The sequence below is a fragment of the Microcebus murinus genome, chromosome 20, assembly GCF_040939455.1.
Source record: "Microcebus murinus isolate Inina chromosome 20, M.murinus_Inina_mat1.0, whole genome shotgun sequence".
Classification (NCBI taxonomy): domain Eukaryota; kingdom Metazoa; phylum Chordata; class Mammalia; order Primates; family Cheirogaleidae; genus Microcebus; species Microcebus murinus.
In genome coordinates this window covers 23230099-23249192 of record NC_134123.1, presented here as the reverse complement: position 1 = coordinate 23249192, position 19094 = coordinate 23230099, and the positions used below count along the sequence as shown (strand labels likewise).

General features: G+C 45.4%; 1 protein-coding gene across 6 annotated transcripts; it reads right to left on the bottom strand.

Annotated features, from left to right (window-relative positions):
* Positions 1 to 799: 799 nt before the first annotated feature.
* ZNF821 (zinc finger protein 821) lies at positions 800 to 18588 on the bottom strand. 6 transcript variants are annotated; one of them, XM_012742427.2, is made up of 9 exons: positions 18312 to 18583; positions 17610 to 17672; positions 16338 to 16425; positions 14876 to 14992; positions 7159 to 7284; positions 4482 to 4627; positions 3703 to 3807; positions 2618 to 2784; positions 800 to 1777 (listed from the first exon to the last, which is right to left on the bottom strand). In XM_012742427.2, the coding sequence occupies exons 4-9, from the start codon at positions 14913 to 14915 to the stop codon at positions 1123 to 1125; spliced, it is 1239 nt and encodes a 412-aa protein (XP_012597881.1). In that variant the 5' UTR covers positions 14916 to 14992; positions 16338 to 16425; positions 17610 to 17672; positions 18312 to 18583; the 3' UTR covers positions 800 to 1122. The 6 variants fall into 6 exon arrangements, with proteins under 6 accessions (XP_012597881.1, XP_012597875.1, XP_075851887.1 ...); XM_012742421.2 differs by lacking the exon at positions 16338 to 16425 and having other exon boundaries at positions 18312 to 18588; XM_075995772.1 differs by lacking the exon at positions 7159 to 7284 and having other exon boundaries at positions 18312 to 18584.
* Between the last annotated feature and the right edge of the window lie 506 nt (positions 18589 to 19094).

The following is a 19094-nucleotide window of genomic DNA, read 5'->3' as shown; positions in this document are numbered from 1 at the left end:
TGGGCTCAAGCGATCCTCCTGCCTCAGCCTCCCGAGGAGCTGGGACTACAAGCATGTGCCACCATGCCCGGCTAATTTTTTATATATATATCAGTTGGCCAATTAATTTCTTTCTATTTATAGTAGAGACGGGGTCTCGCTCTTGCTCAGGCTGGTTTTGAACTCCTGACCTCGAGCAATCCGCCCGCCTCAGCCTCCCAGAGAGCTAGGATTACAGGCGTGAGCCACCGCGCCCGGCCTCTCACCACCTTAATACTGCAGTTTCCTCAGTGGGTTTTATTATCCTATCTTGGGTTTGGGGAACAAATGAAAACATGGATTAACTCTTCTCTCAAACATTGAGTTCCTTGGGCCTTAAAGTTGCAGCCATTGCTATGAACATATTCCTAAGTGAAGCTGACTTTTACATGAGATAGAATTTTAAATGTTCAACAAACAATATTGCTGGGAAAAGTCACCTGTACCTAGTTCAAAGTACTGCATAGTCTTTAGAAAATGCCAGTTAATGAGGAAGGGCCTCGACTACTTCTGAGTTTGGAAAAGGCAAGCTAGGTTTAAATAGCCCTTGTGGGAATGGATCCTCACAAAGTCAGCGTCAGTTCTTCCTTCAATGTCAGTTGTTCCTCATCAACTTGTAAAGACCCAAATAAGGGACCTCGGCTTGGATGGCCTAAGTTGAGGAGCACCCTCCCTCAGAAAAGGGCAAACACCAGAAGTCACTGCCTGAAAACTCATACCCAGGTCTCTCCTAGATCACGTCATTTGCTAGAATAAAATTGACAGAAAAGCAGGAAAGGGCCAGTAAGATAAAATTAATTTATTTGCCCTCACAACTTCATGGGCCACATTGGGGCCCCACAGTCCTATGAGCATGGCCTGCAGCGGTGGGCTGGGAAGTCCAGTTCTCTGGAGTACCTGCTCCCTGTCCAGAGCTGCCCAGGGCCAGGTTCCTCCTGACCCTGTCCGTCATCCTGCTCCCACATGCAAGGGGTGCATGGGTCCACCTGCCACACACCCGGGCCTGCCTGTGTCGGCAGGACAGGGCCTTATGGGTGGCGGCAGCACTGGTCCTTGTGGGCCAGGGTTGGTGGGCGGGCAGGGGTGCAGGCAGGAGGGTGTGGTTCAGTGCAGAGAACTGCTGTTCTGTTCTTCAAAGGCCATCTTGCCCAGAAGCTGGCTGTCCAACTCCACCCCACTAACAGGTAGCTGGAAGAAGTTCATTTCAGCTGCTAAGGCTGCCATGGCAGAAGGGTCCTGGCCAAACTGAGCTCGCAACATCATGTCCATTTTCTCCAGCCTCCTCTTGAGCCGCTTGGCCTCTCGCTCTCGGATGAGTCGGGCCTGCCGCTTCTCTGGGGTTTCGTTGGCCCGCTTCAGCCTCATGGCCTCCCGATCCCGCTGCAGCCTGCGCGCCCGCTGCTCATCTGTCTCCTGCATGCGCTGCAGGCGCTTGGCTTCACGGTCCCTCATGCGCCTCACCTCCCGCTCCTCGGGGGTCTCATTGTCCCGCCGGCTCTTCTTGGCCGTGCGCTCTCGTTCCAGCCGCTGCAGCCGTACTTCCAAAGGCTCATTCTGGCGACGTAGGGCCCACTTGCGTACACTGGGGGTCTGGGCTTCCAGTAGCTTCCGGTAGGCGGCACAGTTGTTGCACACAAGCAGAATTCCAGCAGGGTACACTGGAGGACTGAAGGCAATGTCCTTCCCCTCCGCACTGGAAGGGCCCTCAGTGTGGGCTTGGGGTAGGGATTCCATATTAAGTACTTCAGGAAGTTTCTCACTGGAATGCAAAAATTTGAGATGGTTAGTGTTTTCTTCTAGCAAGGCACAGGTATGCAGCCCCGGCTTACTCCTTTCCTATCAGGCCAGAGTTCACCACTGGAGGTCAGTTTGAATGCTTGGCAGACCTCTTCTACCTCTCCACCCCTTCCCCTTCTCCTTCTCCTTCTCCTATCTAGTCACCCTAGACACCTAGGGTGGCTACCAAGTCTTAAAGCCCACCTGAAGTTAACGACTGAGCCTACTGCCACAACTATATACAAGAAATGAGATGAGCCCTTACAGTGTGGAGTTTCCATTCAAGCTGGAAGGATGGTGTTAGGAAAAGCTGTGCAGGGCCAGTCCTGCTGTGGGAATGAAGGCTCCTGGAGGTGGAGACCTCCTTCAGCGAAGGTCCCCACCACTGACTCACCTCCTCCTCTCCTGGCACTGCCTGCGGTGCACGGGCAGACTCTGCACTGTATGCGAGGCAAACAGGATGAGGACACAATGTCCACATAGTTCCAGTCTTCCTAGGAAACAGTGGAGACTATGTCCTCATGCCAGGGTCCTCTCAGAACCCTGTAACCTCTTCGTGCTTCCTCATGAATGTCCTTGGACTTCCCTACATCTCCTCCTAGTCAAAAATATTATTCTGATGGGAAAAGAAATGGGAATTAATTTCCCTTTGGGGATATCTAACGAAAAAGGCATCTTTCTTTGCCTCTTACTTATATTTCCAAATATTCATGAGTCAGTTGACTAAACATCACCTATCTATTGCCTTCACTTTGACCTTGGAAAGCAGAACCCACACCCAGTAGTAATTTGCTCTCAGCACAAGGGTAGGGGCCGGGCTCACCTGTTAAAAGTGGCATGGCTGGTGAAACGGGCTCCACACACAGCACAGTTAGACCTCTGGTCCTCCGAGTGGATTAGGAGGTGGCGACCCAGTGACCCCGGGGAGCTAAGAGCCCGGCCACAGACAGGACACATGTAGCTCTTGGCACTCACCACTGCTGCAGTGTGCTGTAAAACAAAGCCTTGATCTGTCAGTCTTGCATTACTTCCAGGACAATTTGTACCCACTTAGAAACTACTTTCTGGGAAATGTCCCCTTTCCTCAGTCTGGGAACAAGACACTTGCAATTATTCCCTGTTTGGCCCCTGGAAAGTTCACAGTTCAGAAGGGCCTGGCCATTCAGACCATTGCTCAGATTTCATTAGCTTGAGCTCTGATGCATTCTGGAAGATGTGGCTGGCTCGAGGAACAGTGGGGCGCCCGAGCCCTCTTCAGAGCCTCAGGATTATTTCTTCCTGTCTCCCTAGTTCACTGTGCAGGTGTCAGAACGTGTTAAGGGAGTGATGAAGGCCAAATCTAGAAGCTGGCTGGGGTTACCGGTATGCAACAGGTATTTATACTCTGCCTGTCCTCAATCTTTTTAAGATAGTCTTCCAAATAAATACTTCTCACGAACCAAGTGTCTTTATGGGACAACCCAGGCTGGCATGTGTGCTAATGCCTTGTCAATGAGATCACAAGACACCGGTGCTCTGTGATTGGACCATGGTAAAAAGAACACAAAAGTCTGATTCGGCTCCTCTTGTTTATATTAACTTCATTGGTGTTTCAGAAACATTTACGTTCACTAATGTTTTTCTTTAAAACAAAGCCCTCATTATTAATAGACGTTAGTTCCTATTTCACTGTTTAAAATATCCATTAATAATGTTGAAAACATAATGATACTTAATTTTCACAGTGTGTCTGCCTGGGAACCCCGAATGTATTTATCCAACATATCTCACTTATTCTCTAGAAAGTTTACAGGACTGGAGTGGAATCTTAATGCAAGCAACAACCCAAGATTCCTTCAGGAGCCTGAAGCCAAGGCAGGACCTGGGCTGCAAACAAGCCGCCAGTGCACACAGCTCCCCACACCATACCTGGTACACGTGAGCAATCAGCTGCTCCCGACTCCCGCAGTCCAGCTGGCAGAGGGGACACTGGCAGAGTTCGAGCAAGGGGTCAGAATTCAGATTCTCTGGGATCTGCGATTCAATAGACCGGCAACTCATTAGGACTCTTACTAGTCTCTTCACTGTCCTCCTCTGCCTCTTAAATAGGGGATCCTGTTAAAAGGAGCCCAGTCTGCTATCACATGTCACATTCTTAGCTTCTCATTGTGGGACAAAGGACAAATAGTTGAAAGGGAACTAAATTTGTTCCCGTCTTCATTTTCTCCAGGGCTTCCAGCCATGAGGACACAGGATTGCCCCAGAGAGAGATGATCTGTTTTTTTCTCTTAAGGTAAACTCTGCAGAGAAAGGATTGGCTAGCTTCCTTCCTGCCATGCTCCTTGTGGGAATACTCAGGAAACAATGTGGTGAGAGGGGGGCACTGCAGGTAACACTTTGACTTGAATTTGTGAGCTCATTCAAGAGTACACACCTTGGGAGGTAAGCGCTCCACTTTGCAAAGGTGGCTATTCTGCCTGGAAGAAATGGGGACGGTGAGGAGGAAGGCTGTGTGTGGGTGCGGTGACACGTGGGTGGGAAAGGAAAGCTGGTGTGACAAGGACTGTGTGTGTGAGGTGTGAGTTCTGCTGCTGCAAAGGACACGGCCTTGTGCTCAGGCCCAGGAGACTGTCAGAGGCGAGACTGTTCACGGGGTGAAGAGCATCAGGGCTGGGCGTTCCCGGACTCAGGAGCCATCTGTCACTTGCCTCATGCTCTACCACTTCGTTCCCACCAACAGGCTGCTCTGCGCTTTCTAATTCTTTTTCCACTTTGACCACCCCTCCATCTTCCTCTGACGTGTGGGAAGAGACTTCATCCTGTGTGGTCTCCTCTTCATCACCCTCACTGTCACCTGAAACACACAAACTGGTCACTTGTTCTGATTTTGGCATGAATACGTCCTGAGCTTCTATCCCCCCTAGAGTTTGGAGCTATAATAGAAAAACATTTTCAGATCTCTCACAATATATTTGATATCAGTGCTTACTTGGGTACGTATCCATGTCAAGTGGAAACCAGCTATAGCTGTTATTTATTATGCCATATATGTACTAAAGAGAAAATGTGAGGCAAAACTGCATTGGAAAATGGTTATTGGGCCCTCTACATTTCATAAAAATGATCCTTCTTATGCATGGCTCTCAAATATCTCACACTTTAAATCACACCTCCCCAAGCACCTCACACCAAGCTCATTCTCACAGCACACCACCTCTGACTTACCAGCACTTCTGATTTTTTGACTAACTTTTCTCCCCCTGCAGAATTTTTCCATGGTGTCACTATACTATTTTACTCTGAGCCCAACTAATCTGTTTTCTCCCAACAAACCCCAAGGCACACTTACAGAAGCACCAGCAAATTTTTTTTTTATCCCTCTTATCAGTAAAAGAAGCAGGAGTAAATTAGTTTAAAATGATGTCATCTTACAGGAAAGAGTTGTTCATCACAGTGGAAAAATTAGCAAGCAATCAACCTCAGGCAGTCTGCAGTGGTATCCGACTCACTGTTCTTTCTCTACTAGTGATAGCATTCTAAGCTAAGTCAAGTCCATTGTTTCTGTAGGTTCTCTGGATTATCTGATGGGTAACTGAATGCATTAAGTAGAAGGAACAGGCCATTCTTCATTTTTAGGATGAAATGTAATTTCTTGTGACTGAAGTAAGAATTGAGTTTGTTTTAGTTTGCAGGGCAGGTTGGGGAGGTCTGCCTGTGGCTAGGAAATCTGCAAAGTTTGTGGCAGCTGATTTTTCTTCTCTATTACTTATAAAATAGGGGGAAAAAAGATGAAAAAAATAACAAGGGGATTTCTTCCTGAAAGGAAAAAAAAGTGCTAGTACCTTGAAGATCAGAAGAAGAAGCCAAACCTAGGGAAGCTGTCAGGCTCCAGCCCCTTCCCAACCCCACTTAGATCTTGGACTTCTGTGCCTGATGTGAGCGAGAGAGGAATACAGGGTAGAATGTCACCAGGCCACCTGCGTGAGACTAAGATTTCCTAGCTAACAGTGCTGCTTATCCTCTGTCTACTAGCCCTTGCATAACTTCTAAATCTACCAGTATGTGAGCAACACCCATTACATGTTTCCTTTCTTACTGGGTGAAACTGGTTACATTCCTTTTCTTCAAGAGAAAGTCTAACCAAATCATCTGCTAGTGGTTATGTGTCTTTATTAGATACCCCAGTTGCAGGGTGGACTAGATTTTGGCCCCGGAAAGATCTATGGTATGTATGCCTTATTCCCCAGCCCAGAACTGCTTTCATTTGAATCTGCCTCAGTAACAATGGATTGGCGCAGATTAGATCATCAGCTTCTTATTTGAAATACTTGTAAGCTTAATCTAATACAATGTATCAAACACATTTCTGTCACATATCAATAATCCAAATATATCTACTAGAAAGATTTAAAAAACAGGTCTGCTGTCTACAGAGATGATTCATCTGTTCTAGAATAGAAACCTATTAGACTTTTGTAGATGTTGCTATTCCTGTTACTCAAGAAAGTGGTGGCTCCTATAGGTTTTTGAGAACTTTTGGGGTTCATTTTTCTGTACCTGACAAATTAATTGCCAAATTTTTTTTTGGTGTTGATGTTGCTTAATTACTAGTTTGGGTGGAAACAAGTTCCAAGAAGGTTGCATTAACTCTCTTTTTGTTCCCACCCAGCCTCAAATGTGGAGAAAAATCAGAAATGTCACACTCTGAATTGACACTTATACTAACCAATATCAAATGGATGAGATCAGGAAAGTATGGCAGTCTTCCTGGGAAATAACACATCTCAAAACATATTTGTTCAGGCAGGTCATAAGACAGACAGTTCATGAGGCTCAACTTGTAACAGCCACTATCTTTTCTGTCTCTTAAGCACAGGGTTCTACTTAGGGTACTGGTGTGGGAAGACCCTGACTTTAGCATTTTATATGCTGCATAATCTCATTCGTTAGTGAATCTTCTGGTATAACATTAAAACTGGTCCCTCAAGCAAGAATTCATTAATGCCACCCTTTTGTTTTATTAATTACGAATAAACAGACCCTAGGAGACAGGGATTTTTTTTCTTTTCATTGGCCCTAACCCAGGGGCTGCTTGAGCATTAATTTGTCCCTATCTATCACAAGCAACAAACCTATCTGTGTATGGCATTGCACCAAGTACTATAGTCCATGAATTAAAAAAACATAATGCTAAACCAGTCCTCTCTCTCTATCTAGATAAGCATATGCCCACATACTTTAGAACACCTTTGGGGACACTAAGGATCCACATATCTCCTTTTTTATGTCTTCCTCCCAACCCCCATGCACAATCCCCAGAGCACACACACTCTGATAATTCTTCTCCCATTGCCCTGAGTCATTACCAGAAGGTGCAGAACTCACTGCTACTGGAGTCCTGATCTCTTAGTTGTTGGATAGCTTGTCGCTGACTGCCAAGGTCTCCAGGAAAATCAGTTTTCATCATCGCCTGGCGGGCTTGCTCTTCTAGCCCAGCAAATACTTGATCCCCTGGTGGTCACAAGGAAAAATAGTCAGGCCACCAGCTGGGCAGCACATCCCCAGGCAAGCTGGTTGGAAGGTCAGACCATTCAAAGGTAGGAGACAGGCAGATACCCTGTGGTGGGGTCATTCATCTCCAAGTCAGCTTGCTGCCTCCAACAGCTTCTGGGCGTAGCTGCTTTTCCTGGGCAGTAAGCCAGATGCTCTAGAAAGCATCGCTTGCTTCTCTTAAACCCTCCTAGTCTTGACTTCTTTCAAAAGGTGATCAATTGCTACTTCACAAATTTAACTGCAGAATCTCAATTTCATTTACAACTTTCCATCAGGATTGGGGAGACAGAAGCAAGAGGCAAAGTGATGGAATGAAGACAGGGCAACAAATCTGGGCAAAATCTCTGCACTTTAACATAGCGTTACCGTCCTGACTCAGTGTCTAACTCTGACCACAAACAGCGCTTCAAATAGTCCTTCTAAATAACGATCTCTAATCCCATTTTTCATCCACTCTCCTTCCAAGACATGCTCTGGAAGCTCTTCCTTGATTTTCTTTCTGATGACAGACATCAGAATTAGCCATGAGTAAATCAACAACTGGTTGAAGAATGGACTAGAAGAATGGATAATACACGAATTTATTTTCTGTTGAAGAACAACCTTCCTGAAACACAATACTTTTCAACAAATAATACGTATCTAGTCTCCTTGGTCCAATATGGTCTTTTTTTTTTTTTTTTTGTATGAAGTATCCAAAAGCCCTGGACCCATCCTTGATTTTGCATTTACTTCTGATGAACTCTGCCTAGAATCTCTATGGTTGTTGAAGAGTTAACACTTAAGTGTTCTTTTATTTCCAGGAGACTAGGCATAAGAAGAAAAGAGAGTTAGGTTTCTTGAGTTTTCTATTATCTCAGTCAGAATGGGAAAGACAGTCCCCACTCACCAGTCAGCAAGAGGGAATAATAAAAAGCCCTAGTGAAATGTTTGCAAATAGATCAGGCCCTTTCTTACAGAAGAGAGACAGAAAAGTAAACATGCTCTGGTTCTGAGACAGGATACAAAGAGGTGGGAGGAATGAACTAGTGAGCTGACTTCCACTACTAGTCTTTTGGGAGTGAAAGAACTGATATGGAATAGGCTTCATGTGATTCACTTAGTCATTCATTCAGCAAATATTCATTGAGCACTTACTGTATGCTAAGTACTAGACACTAATAATAGTTACTGTTTGACACTTGGAACTTCCAGGCTCTCTGTTAAATGCTTTATAGTTGTTACCTTAATTCTATGCAAAACTCTGTTAGTTATTACTATTTACATTTGGGGTTTTTATTGCCCATCTCCGACTCTATTATTTATTTGTTTATTTATTTATTTTTATGTATGTTGTCTTTTTTTTATTTCAGCATATTATGGGGGTACAAATGTTAAGGTTACGTATATTGACCATGCCCCTCCTCCCCTATTATTTATCTTTTACTGAGGAGAAAACTAAGGTCAGTGGTGGAATCAAGTACACAAACCCAGGTCTGTCCAACTCTATAAAGTCTGTATTTTTAAACTGTTTCCTCATAGAGATGTAAGTGGAAGGTTAGAAGGCTCATCAGAGTGGTTTTGCTGAAAACAAAGGGTGAGAATGGCTCTGATCCTAGTGTTAGTGTTATCTTCCTACCATGAGAAACTGATACATATAACTCAAATAACAAAATAATGTCCTCAGGGCCAGTAAATGACAAAAGGAAAAATGATATTTCTGGTACCATGTCATGAGCTACCATGCCTGGTTTAGAGCAACTAACATTATGGCTATTATGACTCATACTGTGGGTGGGAATGGAGGTGGTTCGTGTTAAAGTGTACTCCTAGCTACATAGCCCTCAAGAAAAGGAAACATAAGCTGCTTTAAGTCCGTCTTCACAATATCTAAGATGACACATTGGATATAAATTACTGCAAGAGAAAGCAGAAAATGAATTCTGTGTTACAGTACTTCCTCTTCCCTTTTTGCAGATGTAAAATATTTGATTCCTCCATGTTGGTTATGCTGCAACCGCAAGACCATGGCCAACTGGCATGGTTACTGAATTCTTCTGGGTAGGTACATGTTTTCAGACCTAGGGGCATAGGCAGATACGGTACTAAGGAACAAGTTATGTGCTAGCATAAATTATCAAGGGGTAGACCATTCTTTTCAGTGACACTTCTGGTCTCTAAGGAAACCTAGCCACAAGCCAGCTACGTTTATAACATACTAAGAATAAATAATTTTTTCCCTTTCTTAATAGGGAATCATCATTGGATTAGTAGAAAGACATTTCAAGATGAGCTAGTAATTCAGTTTAGTCTCCATCAACTTGAGTTCAAAATTTATTTTTGTCTATTGATGTTGTCTAAATATCTGGGCCTTCAAAGAACAGAGAGGAGTCTGTTCAATGTGGTTTCCCTATCTAAGATTCTTGCTGGCAATCCCACCTAGGAGAACTGGGATAAATTAATTCTGTCATTCCTTTTTGGCAGTTTGGGAAGAAAAGCTGTGTTCTTATATTTTATTTTATTCCTGACTTGGAAAAAGACTGAGGTAAACTGTATTCCTCAGGGCTATTCCCTATTTTAAATATCACCATAAAGCAAAATACATAAAAACCATAAAGAAGTGATTTTAGCAGACTTCCTAGGAAAAGATATGTGAATGATCTTCTAGTAGTTATTATTTACCTAATCTCCAAATCCGATTGTTCAGAATTATCCTTTCATAATAAGGTAGTGAGACTTGCTAAAAGTATGCCATGTGAACTCAAGTGTAATGTGAGCCACAGAGATATTAATAATTAAGAAGTTATAGAATTGTTTTTAAAATGTAGAATTATTATTTCCTTCTATCTTGAGACTGTTGGAGTAGGTTAAAACAAATTCTCTAGTCCCTAGATATTAATGTAGAGTGGCTATCTTATTTAATATGGGTATTTATTTGTCTATTAGCAGTTGAGAAAGAATCATCTCAGCTTTACAATAAAAAGCAAGGTGCCCAGTCTTCTTTTTGTGGTATAGAATCATGAAAATACTGCTTGTGTGACTTGACTAAGGTTTATCAGACTAAATAAGAATAAGGCCATGCAAGCAAGTTTGAAGAACAGATGAGAAGACTGAGATCAAAATTATTAGAAAGGCAAAGATTTTATAATTCCTTTTCTTGGGTCTTTGGTGCAGTTAAATAAAAACAATTTCAAGCTGACTGCAAAGTAAAGCAGTTGAAACATACTCTCAGAGAGCAGATGTTGAATTCAGAAAAAATGGGAGTGAGAAGCTTAGGATTCCATTTCTAGCTGACAGTCTTTGTAAACCAAGGTGCTATCACTTGTTGGGAACACAGCCATTTACCTCACAAGGATGTTAACAGAATGAATGAAGACAAAACAAGTTGCGCTTTTTAGAAGAGAAAGGACTTCAAAGTTGTTTATTCTTCCTCTGTGAAAAGCTTTTAGTTAAAGCTGAAGGTTTTTAGTTGCTCAAGTATTTTGCAATCTGACAGCAGAAGTCTCTCAAGAAAATCTGATTTTCCTTTTCTTAGTGGTTTACTTGGTTCAAACAGACTCAATGAAAATGTGCAAGGGACTGTATTTTCAACCTCTCTACAAACAGTTGACAGAAATCTGTTCTCAGAAGAGACCGAGATGGGGAAGGAGGTAGGGGAGGAGGTCTAAAATAGAAACTCAGCCCGTCAGCAGTTTCTCTATGACTAACAACAATTCTGGGCTTTTATTCCAAAAGCTCTGCATTGAGTCTATTAATGAAGTGAAGTGGGCAAAACACAAGCGTCTGTCTAGATGTTTCTGACAAAAGGATCATACCAGTAATTTAGATAGAAAAACAGTCCTGAGGAAAACCAATAAGTGCCAAAGCAGCCTGCCCATTGGCTTCTACGGCGGATCTGACAATTGCTGCTGGGCTACAGGAGTGGGATTCTTAATATATCCTTTTAGGCGGGCCTTTAAGTTTCATGCCACACAATTATCCTCTTCTTCTTCCCAGAACGCAGCTCCAGTGAAGCTCAGCCATTACTCTGCTCAAGTGTTGATTGGCTTTGACATTTAAGCAGAGCTTCTGCAGACTTTCCTGCCTCCCAGACCTTGAGTCCATTCCATTTACTTTAAATAGATAAGCAGCATTAAATTCAATACATTTGGTTGGTTCCATTTCACTGCAAGGTGAGAGGAGACTCAAGCAGTCAGAAAACTAAAATTACCTATTTCTACTTGCCACTCTTGTGCTGGGCAAATGAATGAAAAGGTGACCTTTCAAAAAGGGTAGGGTCAGCTTCAGGCCCCAAATAATAAACAGATCTTCAGACACCAGCAAATCTCAGTGCCTTTTCTTTGGTCAAGTTTGTCATCACCTAAAAAGGCTTCACAGCTCTCTGCCCAGCTGCATCACTGAAAACAGGTCCTCCCTGACGGCCCGATATTTAATTGTAGCTGAACGTTTGTATTCACAGCCCCATGGCAAAGGCCCTCTTTTTTTTTTTTTTTTTTTGAGACAGAGTCTCGCTTTGTTGCCCAGGCTAGAGTGAGTGCCGTGGCGTCAGCCTAGCTCACAGCAACCTCAAACTCCTGGCTCAAGCAATCCTTCTGCCTCAGCCTCCCAAGTAGCTGGGACTACAGGCATGCGCCACCATGCCCGGCTAATTTTTTCTATATATATATTAGTTGGCCAATTAATTTCTTTCTATTTATAGTAGAGATGGGGTCTCGCTCTTGCTCAGGCTGGTTTCGAACTCCTGACCTCGAGCAATCCGCCCGCCTCGGCCTCCCAGAGTGCTAGGATTACAGGCGTGAGCCACGGTGCCTGGCCTCAAAGGCCCTCTTAATGGCCACCACCGAGGGACCTGCAAAGTCCCACCCACCCTACCACAATACAGTGTTCACTCTCTTGACTCTGGTAACTGCATTTCTGCAACTGTGGATGTGTCATATTCTCCCCATCTCCATGGCCTGTCTGTCAGTCTGTTTTCCAACTCCAATGCCAGCTGGTCTCGCCTTTGACTGAGTATGGTGGAAGGAGATGCAGCTGATGGATATACGCTATGTGATCAGGCACAGCCTTTACTACAATGATGCCATCACCCCACCGGCTGCTTCCCTGAAATCTAACCAGTCGCTTTGGACAGGTGGCTTTCATAAGCGAACACTCAACTCCTATAATTGCCTTATTTGTGAACCCATCTTCTCTACCAAGAGTACCTTTCCTGCCCTGCCTTCTTGGGGTCACATTTGTGTCTTTTATCAAACACTCATCTTCAACCAGAGAGGAGAAAACAATCTGCCTGAACACCTGTGTTGGGTGACCTATGCTAGAGATACATTTTATCTCCCTTGACAATGTTCACTTCAAGCCCACTGCATTTTGCTGTTTTAGCAGCAATTTCTCAATCCTTCCTAAACCACTCACCTTTACATAAAGTAGCCATGCACATCCACCTGTTCCAGCATACACTTCTCGAAGCATCTAACTGGTTCCATCTTACCCAACCTTTCCAGGACTTAAACAGAAGAATGAATTGTATAGGGAGGTTTGCTACCCTAAAATAATCTATAAGATGTCAAAACCCTCTTAAATGTTTTGCTCATATTACTTTCTCTCCTACTCTTGAAATTACCCAATAAGATAAGATGAAGTATATAGTGCCTCGCTGATAGTATATTTTTAATGAATTTTAGTTTTCTTGTCTTAACTCTTTTTTTTTTTTTTTTTTTTTTTTTTGAGACAGAGTCTCGCTTTGTTGCCCCGGCTAGAGTGAGTGCCGTGGCGTCAGCCTCGCTCACAGCAACCTCAAACTCCTGGGCTCGAGTGATCCTTCTGCCTCAGCCTCCCAGGTAGCTGGGACTACAGGCATGCGCCACCATGCCCGGCTAATTTTTTTATATATATATCAGTTGGCCAATTAATTTCTTTCTATTTATAGTAGAGACGGGGTCTCGCTCTTGCTCAGGCTGGTTTCGAACTCCTGACCTTGAGCAATCCACCCGCCTCGGCCTCCCAAGAGCTAGGATTACAGGCGTGAGCCACAGCGCCCGGCCTTGTCTTAACTCTTTGACTCATCTATCCTCTCAAATGTAAGTTTTTTGCCTTTAAAAAACCCTTTCCTATGTTACACCTCTGAATTCTCTTAAAATGTTGTTGCACTTTACTCAATCAGTCCTCCATAAGAATAGGAAGCTATTTGTTTTTTATGAACATTTGTGCAAGAATGCTTATCTCCTCAGAGCATAGGAAAATGGCTAATTGGTCTCAAACTCTTGGTCTTAAGCGATCCTCCTGCCCTGGCCTCCCAATGTGCTGGGATTATAGGCGTAAGCCATCACACCCAGCCTTACAGTGTAATTACTAAAATAATATATACATATGAAACTGTTGAGAAACAATGCAAGGCAACAGTGCACACCTGGTCTTCTAGTTTCTAGTCTCTCCCTCATGTGATCCATTCCACACACTGCTGTGTAGGACCTAAACACTGCATTCTAAATGTCACTCCACTCTCTCTGCTTACAAATCTTCAGTAGTTCCCTATAGGCTGCAGAATGAAGTTTGAACTTGGCCTGCATTCAGGCTTCCACAATGTAGAGTTAAATATCTCCAACCTATGACTTCCGAACAAATGAAACTTCTGCTTCATATAAAGGCTCCTTATACTCTGAACATACGTGCATTATCTCTCTGCTCATATCACTTTCCCTTCCTGATTTTCTCTCTTCCTTGCTCTTTTTGTTTCAAATCCACTTTCTACTTTCTAAGGCTCAGTTCAAGTGCATGGTCCACTAAGGCCTCTTCCATCAGGCATTCCTCTTGCCACCTTAGTCCACGGAGATTTCTTAATTTCCCTCCTCTTAACTTCTGTAGTACACAAAATCTGCAGCATCCCTATCTGGTACTTAGCATATACTATCTTGTATTTATATATGTGTGTATATATATATATATATGAGGCTACATTACAGTCTTATATATCTTATATTGTTTTACAGCACTGACAACCTTGTGTTTTACAGCACAAGGATTTGCACAGAGGAGGTATCACCTCTGTTTGTTAATGTGAATGTTAAGGATAAAGTGCATACATAGCTAAGAGAGGTTTCTAACACCTCCTCCAGCAACCAGACATACTTTATTTTATTTTTTTGAGACAGAGTCTTTCTCTGCCATCTGGGCTAGAGCACAGTGGCACAATCATAGTTCACTGCAACCTCAAAATCCAGGGCTCAAGCAATCCTTCTGGCTCAGCCTCCTGAGTAGCTGAGACTACAGGTATGTACCACCACACCTGGCTAATTTTTCTACCTTTTATAGATACAAGGTCTTGCTATGTTGTCCAGGCTGGTCTTGAACTCCTGGGCTCAAGTGATCCTCATGCCTTGGCCTGCCAAAGTGCTGAGATTACAGGTATGAGCCACTGCACCCGGCCCAAATACACTTTAAATCCATCATATCTGACAGCAATAACACTTTCTTCTTCACAAAACTAGTATGAGTCTCTCACTCTAAATTCAGGTTATTCTTCCATTCCAACCCTAACATTCCCAGCTTCCAGAAAACAAAGCCCAATACTCACAGTGAACTTTGTTTGGATTTGTCTGTTTCCGACGGGACATGTTTCCCAGATCTGAGAGCTCTGGCCTTTCCCAGTTTCACGACTGGATATGTTACTACCTCCTTGCAAGGTGCTAACCTATAATAAAAAAAGAGTATGGTTAGCACATGCCATTTTTCCTAGAAATTATACAAAATTAAAAGATAAAAAGACTTTAAACATAGCTCCTGAGCATATAAAACTCACCAGTTATAAATCATAGAAAGAAAGAAAGAAAGAAAGAAAGAAAGAAAGAAAGAAAGAAAGAAAGAAAGAAAGAAGAACTCTCTAGAATAATGTCCAGATACTGAAAAATTTAAGAGGGAACTCCTTCAGAGGATTTAGAGAACAACACTCTAAATCCATCTTTGGAATCCAGAATACTGGTAAGTGATCATGAGCAAGGTCACAGGGTAGAAAAGAAAGCAAAACTCAGGCAACCAGGGTTAGAAGTACTGTGGGCTCCAAGGGATAACCTCATGAACTATAAAAGGAAGCCAAAGAGGGTGGTGGTTTACACCACATGCCCACTGGAAGTCAAGCCCTGCAGTCTGCACCAATGGGAGCCTCCAGATGGTTTTTTAAGAAGTTACCTTGCCCAGAGGTAACAAAGGTGTCACATCCCTGTGAGACAGGAAACGTCTCAAAACTCTTAAGCATCTGTACATGAAAACAGCATGAGAAATAAAGGCCTTTTTCTAGTGATATGCAGACACAGTGCTGGGCAGTGTGGATGACAGGGCACTAAAGCAAATCAAACCTATAATGGCGAAGATGAGCTCTCACCAGAAGAGCTAGATGCCACCCACATCATTGAATACTAATGTAGCACCACAGTGTGGAACACCAAGCTGGCCCTGCTCACATGTTCCACAGAGGTGGTCAAAGTTAATAACTTTAGAGCCTCTTCTCAATCCAACCTCTGTGTAGCAAAGAGACCAGTGGGAGGAATAAAAAGAAAAGCTCCCCGAACAAGAATTGCTGCAGAGACATGCATCTCCCCCCTACTCAGCTCCCCATATAGAAGGGGACAGATGCTTAAGCCTGGAGATCCCTGGTAACCACAAGAAAGAGTGTCTCAGCCATGAGCATTGTTAGAGAATCTGAAATGGGTTAGTAGCAGAAGCTGTGACATTCCCTTTGAAAGACAGAGGAATAAACAGATACAGAATAAAAAGAGATGGATTCCCTTTCCTACCAAAGATAGGAATACGGATCTGGTCACTAAGTTTTCTTTCAGTTCCTGCCTTCTCAAATTGTACTTACATTGAATAACCAAATATAAAATTATAGTTTATTGCCTTGAGAGGAGTTATAAGACACGACAGTACTAGCTGTACTTTGCACTCCAGTTAACGAAGACTCACCTCCTCTTATGCCAACTAACTCCTCTATGTAGCTAGAAAGGACCTCAAACCTGTAATCAGATCCTGCCTCCCCTTACCAAAAGAAGAAAGAAACCGCAAATGGCAAAGACAGGCCTCCACAGGAAGTGGCAAAGGAAGCAGCTTTCAGGCAGTCTTCTATCATATCTGCATATCAAACACAGTTCTTTTTTAGACTTTTAATTAAAAACAAACAAAAACTCCAAATGTATACAATAAAAATAAATTATAACTATTTAGAGGGCAATATACTTAGCGCTAATGCCAAAGGTATATGTTTTCTGTTCTAAGTTTTATTTGTGTATATCATTTCTTTCTAATCAAGTAGTTATTTTATTAATGGAAGCAATGAATGAATATCACACTCTGGGTCTTTTTCTATATGCCTGTGGAATTACAACATAGAAAGCTGAATGAAATGCACGTTGTCTATTAACTTTTCTAAAATACACCTCTCTGTTGTATAAAAGAAATAGAATTTTGACTAATCTTTACATTTTCTCCCATTAACATCAGAAATTGAAATTGTCAGATAAAAGTGATATGGTCCATTTTGAAAGAAGGCCAAATAATTTGAAATCAGGCTCTATTCAGATCATCTTGGTGAGATGACATTTATACTACAGCTACAAGTCTGAAGACAGAGAAGAGCATGTGCATATTTAAATCACAGTGTCCCCCGCATCGCCTAAACCTCCTAGTGGACAAATGGGGAACTGACCAGATGGTACCCAACGGGACTTCACACACCTGAGGGATCAAGGGAAAAATAAGCAAATACCCTCCCCTCGCTCAAAACAAAACAACAACAACAAAAACACTCACATAAAGGGCCCAAAGGGTCACGGGCTCTTGAAAGCACATAAATAAATGGCACTGAAAGGCACTCTTGACCACAAAGCAAGATCTCCAAGCCTGGACAACTGTCTTATAGGCAGTAAAAGCTAATAAAACCCATAGACATATTGTCATAAAGGTCACTCATTCCGTTTTACTTTTAGCACGGCCTCAGTTTCCAAGCCCGAATGTGAAACCAAACTAAAAATGTAAATGGCAGAGCTGCCTGATCATCATCACCCCAAAGAAAAATGGGATGAGGAGATTCAGGTCTCAAGGGATTCTATTTAAAAAGTAAGACAGCTCTGTCCGTCTCGAGAGCGAGGCTAAGAGTCCTTGGGAGGGTGCAAGGCCTCCCGCGAACACTGCCTCCGTTCTCCCACAGGTGTTAGGTTGCAGCTTCCAGGGCACACCACAGACTTCAGCAAGAAAAAAAAAAACAAAAAAAAAAAACGGGTGAAATCCCAGCTTTCAGAAAGAGGGTGCGTTCCCACCTCCAGCTCTGGTGCAGTTCCCACGGAGCAAAGTAAACTCGCCTGAATCCAAGTGATTTGTATCTGCCAGAAAGGAGAGGACAAGAGAGCCGGTCACTCAGCCGCCTCGCCGCTCAGCCCGTGTCCCCTCAGGTTGGTCTGCGTGTCAGGAGCCGAGACGTTCCCTCGGCTTCTCCAAGCACGAGCCCAGGTAAATTCCCAGGAATTACCAGACAAGGGCCAGGGGTCTTCCGAGGCGGCTCACACAAGCCCTTAGACAACACGGCCTCCTCCGAAATCTAAATCTAGAAGCTTTCCTGCGAGACCGAGTGGCTGGGACCCGTACCCCCGTCCGCACTCCCACGCCCATCCTCCCCTCCCCCGCGCCAGCCCAGCCTGTCAGACGCCCGGGCCGTCCCGGCTGCGCCCGGCCAGAGCCCGACGAGGCCGGTGCCCGCGGCCCGGGGCCCACGCGGGGACGGCGGCGGCGGCGCAAACGGGGACCACAGGAGGAACGGCCGGCTGGGAAGCCCGGGGGCGCGGGGCTGGACCGCAGGGAGCGGGCGAGCCCGGCCGCCCCCGCCCCCCAGGCCGGAGCTGGACCCCGGCCTCCTCCCCACACACAGACAGACAAAAGGAGCGGCAGCCGGCGCCCCGCAGCGGGGCGAGGAGCCCCCGCATCCTCAGCCTGGCCCCGCAGGAAGGACTCGGGGGTCTTTTTACCCGGCGCCTCGGCTCCGCTGCGCTCCGGGTCCCTGGGCCCCGCCTCCGGACAGACGGACCGCCGGACAATGGGCCCCGGGCCGCAGCTCAGGCCGGCCGGGCCGGGGCTCTCCAGGACTGGGCCCCGGCGGGCGGAGGGCGGCTCCAGGCCGAGCCGGCGGCGGGGAGCCGAGGGGCGGCGCTGCAGACGGACAAAGCCAGCGGCAGACAGACAGACGGAGGGGGAAAAAGATGGCGACGCGGGCGGCGGGAGCGCGCTGCTCGTGCACTCGCAGCGAGCGGGGCGCGTGCACGAGCCTCGCCTCTCCCCCTCCCACCTTCCCCAGCCGGGCCCCCCTCCCCGCTCCCCAGGCGCGCGCCTGGCGCTGTGGGCGGGGCTTGAGGGAGGGGGTCCTGGGAGGCGGGGCTTAAGGGAGCATCCAATCACGGGCGTTCGCGACGGGCCGCGCCAGCATCTCGGGGCCCCCAGACCACCAGCCTCGCACCCTCCTCGGTCTTTCTCGGGCCCTCTCAGCCCCTCAGCTCCCCCAAGCCGTCCTGGACACGTAAACTCCACCCCGACCATCAGCCCTGATCCTGGTTTCCTACCCCACCACCGGGGGGGGGGGGGGAGCCACAAAACCCACATCCCCCAACCACAGGTCCACCGCAGGCTCCCCTGGCCTCAGCCCAGCTCAGTCCCGCTCCCCGCCCCCGCCGCCCACCCTCTTCTCTTCATGCCCCCGCGCCCCACGGTTTCGTGCTCCCGAGCCTTTAACGTGACCCAGACAGGGGCCCGCGGGC